Source organism: Vanessa atalanta, chromosome 12 (genome assembly GCF_905147765.1).
Source record: "Vanessa atalanta chromosome 12, ilVanAtal1.2, whole genome shotgun sequence".
Lineage (NCBI taxonomy): Eukaryota > Metazoa > Arthropoda > Insecta > Lepidoptera > Nymphalidae > Vanessa > Vanessa atalanta.
The window spans coordinates 9,555,388-9,561,387 of NC_061882.1; the positions used below are offsets into that span (position 1 = coordinate 9,555,388).

Below are 6,000 nucleotides of genomic sequence, written 5' to 3' on the forward strand. Positions count from 1 at the left end.
ACTCTGATTCCAATGTAAGTAGCTAAAGCACTTGTGTTGTGGAAAATCAGAAGTAACGACGGTACCACAAACACCCAGACCCAAAACAACATAGAAAACTAATGAACTTTTTCTTCATCGACTCGGCCGGGAATCGAACCCGGGACCTCATAGTGGCGTACTCATGAAAACCGGAGTACACACTACTCGACCACTGAGGTTGTCGAATATCAATGTGCTTTGAAGACCACTTATTGTCAGTTGGTCCATTTGCATAGAAAAACTACAATGAATAAAAAAAAACTTTAACTGAACCTTATAAGCTACTTCGGTTTTTATATATATTATTATTATAATATTATTTTAGAATGAAATGTATAATATATTTAGTTATAAAATGTTTTATCACTAACATCGTTATCAGCATTTTGATAACATTAACTGGTTTTAATGAACAACCTAATGAATAATAATGTTCAGCCGGGCACTTGATAATATTTCGAACATAAAAAGGCTGATTTATTTATTTCCTCACATTCAAGTTTCGAACGTTAATCTGAAACTCTTTTTTTTTTTTTTTGATTTCCAAAAAGTATTATGAGGCTGTGTATATTTTTTTCTGCGCTAATAGCAGCTATTTTGATAGTAGAATGTACGCACACGTTTATGGGCACAAATGTATTCAAGCAATTAGTGTATCATAAGAATGCGCGTTACAGCTCCAAGTTTTTGAGGAAACGCGTTGAAAATATCACCTTTTCCATTCCACCTTCATACGGATACAGGCGTACTATTCAGGTAAATCTTTTTTTACAAAATTTTTGATTAAGTACGTTGACTGTGGATTCACAATAACGATACAAACTAATCTTCTGTAAGCGTGGACTTCTGGTTGTAGTCAACGTCCTTTACGGAACTACTGAACAAAATATGTTATATGATATTAGAAATGCATATTTTGTTTTTTGAGGAGATTTGGGTCTTATTTGCTTACAAATAAATTATATTGCACCAGGTGCTAGTGCCCAAAATATCCAATTAAATTTCCGAACATTTCAACTGTCAAACAAGAATACTGAGTACTGTTGTTTGGCGGTAGATTTTATCATGACTCGGTGTTACTAACCCAGGAGGGCTTGTACAAAACTCAACTACCAAGTAAATATAGTATATCCATACTGTATTTACTTGGTGGTTTACAGACATTCCATAATCGCAAGAAGGCAAATAACACCAAATTTAAATTGTGATACTGCCTGGTAATAAAATTATGCAGACACACAAAAATAAAAATAAAAATTGAAGATAGATAAACAAAAGACAAAAGCTTGTATAACATTATATATACAATTAATAAAAATTATAGACGTTATTCATAATTCGCTTGCGTTAATTCAATTTAATTTAAATATGATATGGGTATGTGTACGCTGTAGCTTTTTTAAAAAAGGTTATTTTTTTAAAAAAGGTTATTAGAGTTGTCTTTTTCGAACTATACGTTTAAATGAGTTCTTAATGATATGATTGTTTTTTATTTTTTATTTTAACAACTCTTTGTCTTTAGGGTATTCTCGCCTATGATCTATCTAACTCAAGCGCGTCAGCCAACGTGACAGCGGGTGGACTCGGCTACTCCTTCGTTACGCTGCGTATGAAAAGCGCGCGCGGTAATGAAATTAATTACGATATCAACATTTTCGCCTAATTTAGATATTAGATGGTCACGAAAATAAACGAATACATCAATTAGAATGTTTTTACTTTCAATATCCCCTAAAACATATTAACAATGAACGCTTTATTCATTTAAATTTTTTATACAAGAATTATTTATTTAAATAGTCATACCATCGTCTTATAACTAAACACTTAAAATTAACAATGATATATATAGATAACATTCGAAGTGTAAAGTATAAATGTCTTTAAGGTGTAAACAACATGCAAAAATATAATTTCATCATTTAGCTCGATCGACTGCTTAATTTAAAGCAATTGACTAAATGTTCAATCCGTTGACTTTCAGTCAAATTCTTTTTTTTTTTTTTTACAAAATAGTAGCAATGCCCCAAATTAATTAAGGAATTGCTAATATTTCTACTAATCCTCCTTTTAAGCACTTGTGTTCGGAGTGGGGACGACAATAGCCAAAGGGACCAGGATCGATCCTGTAACTTTTTACTTCGTTAGGCGGCCGCGGCTATTAGATAGATATAGCGGCTATTGACTGACGCTTAAAAATTTGCGAAACAAATGTCGACTCAATAAAATTGTGTCATAATTTAAGTCTTTATTTTTATATATACAATTCCTAATTAATATTTCATTACTATTTGTGAGCAGCCAGACGAATCCTAGGACCAAACTTTCCCCCAAACACATATGGAATGCAACCGACAATATTTTTTACGTTTTTGTATAAATGACAGAGTTTTTTTTTACTCTCACTAATAAGTATGTACAAGTGAAGTTTAAATATAGAGTAGATCTTAAGTATAAGAGAGAGAGAGAGAGAGTGAGAGACTAGATGTCTCATTTTCGTTCCATCCCCGTTGAGTGCAGCTTGATGTTTATAATAGATTTAGGCTTTTATGATGTCGTCGTGATCGTTTTCGCCAATGTGACCAATCTCGAGGGAGAACAACCGACGCAGGATATATAGGTGCACTCTCTATTCCTTTACTCTGTCATAATCCAATGGGCCGGCAAGGCGGGACGAGCGGAAAGAGTTCAGGCGCAGGACAATCATCTTCCAGACTCCGGGACTCAGTAACAGAGTTTTTTCTACAGAAAACCCGGCAACTTTTTATCGGCCCGATTATTTAAACATAGGACTTCGGGTCTGCAGCTTTATATCTAGCCACTAGACCAAGCCATCTTCCCTATACCTGCATCATTAATGTCTGTTAAAGTGAACCTGCATTAAATTAGAATTATTTAAGTCTGTTTCATCCACGTTGTGGATACGTGCTTACACTAAATCAAATATAATATCACTCGTCTAGTGTCATCTATTGAACTCGTAATGTCATAAGACCAATGTCACTTCAGGCCATAAATAAAGGATTTGTTATAACGCGACTACAGCGCCTCCGGATGTTGTAAAAAAATTACAATTTAACTGAAAGTGGTCCGTAATGTTGAATCTTGATGATTGATTAATTTCCGTACAATAATTACAGTAGAACGGCTTTTATAATAGCTTAAATATTATAACACGATGTATTTTATAACTACAAAATTAATCCCTGTAAACATACATGCCTCCTCTAGCTTCCTCAATTATTCATCAGATTGCAATGAAACTTTAGTGAGAGGGTCTGCGTACGCCTGCGAAGGTTCTTGGCCCAAAAAAGGGCCTTTCTTTTTTAGCCTTTCATATATCTAAACGTTTTGTATAGAACTTTATTCTTCCCTTTCGAAGTCGAGACGGGTAGCTATTATTTTATAAAACTCGTTGTCATCCGCGACTTTGCTCGTATTTTAGGGTTTTGTCATCAGGTTTTGGATGTCAATAAGTACCCTATGTTCTTGAAATTCGATTCAGATGTTCAGCCGTGATAGAGTAACATACAGATAGACAAACAGATATTTGAAGTTACTTTCGTATTTATTATATTAGTGTAGATAATTTCTTACAGAACATTTTGACTGATATAGAATTTTAATTATGCATTGTACTGACTGGTAAGCAAATCTACGTATACAATTAAAGTTATGGTGACGTTTGGTGGCAAACTTTAGAATTAATGTTAGTGTAAGTTGCTTCGTAGTTTGTAAATTAAATAATACTAAAGTTACTTATTAAATATTAAGGTCAAAGTGACAGACGCATTGGGGTGTCTTGATAAAATTTTTAGTCTGTTTGATAATGTTCAAGATTACTTTGTACTTCTTCGGATTTTATGGTTAATCCTGTATAACGTGATACTTGCAATTCTTGCAAAATATAAGATTATGTACAGATTGCAACTGTATTTCTGTGTAACTAAATTTATGGGTCTACAGGAGTCATAGATGACCCTTTTAATTTAATCAATATTTCTTTGGTTTCATAATTAATTTCGTGAGGTAATCTGCATAGTATACTATATCCCAAAATAGTTGGTCTGAGGCATCTGCCATCCTAAGAGCAGCGAGAGGTCTGGACTACATCAAATAAAAATTATGTTATAAAATAACATTTTACAAATAAACATTCAATACTTTCACCTACAAATAATAACAGAAATAAATCTCCGTTGTATATCTGAAAATTCCAAATAACACGCATCATACATTTTTCAGCGCTTTGAGATATGCGGGCAACGTGATGAATCTGAATGATATTGGCGTAGAGGCCACACGAGAAGTTTAACGTGGAACGATTGGAATGACAATTCGTTGCCATGCCATAACATGAGGATATGCCAAATGATAACTATAGCTATTATTGAAAAATCGTAGTCGGTTTTAAAACATACCTTCGTTAGTAAATGTATATTTGTTATTATGACAATGAAGCAAGAAAAAGAAAAAAAAGTACGGTGGTGGAGAATAGGTGTCACGCTGTTTACCGTCACGGCATACGATTCGATCTAACATCATCATAACATCTTAGGGGTGGCTGTGCATCGACTATAATAAGATTATAATTCTTAAAGTACTGATACTTACAGTCTTTCTATAAATGATTTCCATCCCGCGTTAATGTAAAGCAGTTATTTTTTTTCAATATATGTAGATAGATAGACCGCCAATAGACCCTTGCGAAATGCACCGCCAATTAATCTTAAATTGGGCGCTGACCTCACAGAAGGCACCCTGGGCCAGGAAAACTCTCCTATAAAGAAAGTCCTTTGGAGCTTATTTTATCAGTCTATATCAGCGTATTGAAATACTCCTACTGCTGGGCTAAGGCCTCCTCTCCCTTTGAGGACAAGGTTTTTGGAGCATATTCCACAACGCTGCTCTAATGCGGGTTGGTGGAATACACAAGTGGCAGAATTTCGTTAAAATTAGAAACATGAAGGTTTCCTCACGATGTTTTTCTTCACCGCCGAGCACGAGATGAATTATAACACAAACTAAGTCTTTGCAGAGTCGGAAAGTTTTCATCTTATGTTTATACAATTTTTGTAACTGTTTCTATCAAAATAAGCAACACTAGTGTGGAAATATTATGTATTGCTGTAAATATATTGCAACGACAAAAATACACAAAGAATTTGTTCGAGTACAAAATTTAAATATCGGACTTAGTACGACATCGTCCATTAGGAAGATTTCTGATTTTTATATTTTTCATAAGATTTTTTCATAAGATAGGTAGGCGGACGGGCAAATGGACCATCTAATGAAACGTGGTTACCACCACATTGGCACTTAAAGAAATATTAACAACTCCTTACATCGCCAATACGCAGCGGGCAGCTCAGATGATATTTCCTTTGTGTCTGTAGGTCACTCACACACACGGAAGAAATAACAAAAAGATACTAAGTATCATCAGTCCAGTGGATAGGTACGACCCACTATCCAGATGGGCTCGCGCAAAGCCCTAACACCAATAAAAATATACAAGTCCAAACACGATGGGATTGATGCCTTTTATAATTTCGATTCAATCGAATTTTAATTTTTAATTTCAAGGCATTAAAATGTTAAAACGAAAATACAAATTGTAAAAACCAAACCTGACAAGGCATACAGAATACAGAGAAGTAAAAATGGAAATAAATCTACGGTACACTAATGGATTAGAAAACTGTATTCAAATTTTATGCATAAAATTGTTAACCAAAAAAGTATGGATTTTGGACGGAGCTTGGAATGGGTATTGTGTTATTCGTAAAATGCTCTGGTTTGGTTCGGAGTTATTCAAACATGTATAATAAAGTTGTAAGGGCAGTCTGTCCAAAATGTATTTATTTTGTTAGACGAATCACCAGTTTATTAGTATTATCAAACACTATGTGGAAAGCATATTTTATATGTTTAACTTTATTCGGTAAGAGCTTTGTATTTGCCCCGAGATTTCAA

At 34.1% G+C, this 6,000-nt stretch overlaps 1 protein-coding gene across 1 annotated transcript; it reads left to right on the forward strand.

The window, feature by feature from the left end:
- The first annotated feature begins 467 nt into the window (after positions 1–467).
- Positions 468–1,728, forward strand: LOC125067791. The gene is made up of 2 exons (XM_047676558.1): positions 468–777; positions 1,544–1,728. The coding sequence occupies exons 1-2, from the start codon at positions 577–579 to the stop codon at positions 1,682–1,684; spliced, it is 342 nt and encodes a 113-aa protein (XP_047532514.1). The 5' UTR covers positions 468–576; the 3' UTR covers positions 1,685–1,728.
- Positions 1,729–6,000: the final 4,272 nt, after the last annotated feature.

What these genes read in the sequence shown, in the direction of transcription:
- LOC125067791 (XM_047676558.1), top strand. Translation starts at nt 577, where the DNA reads ATGAGGCTGTGTATATTTTTTTCTGCGCTAATAGCAGCTATTTTGATA. An exon ending in GATACAGGCGTACTATTCAG is followed by an intron (nt 778 to 1,543) that starts GTAAATCTTTTT and finishes CTTTGTCTTTAG; the next exon opens with GGTATTCTCGCCTATGATCT.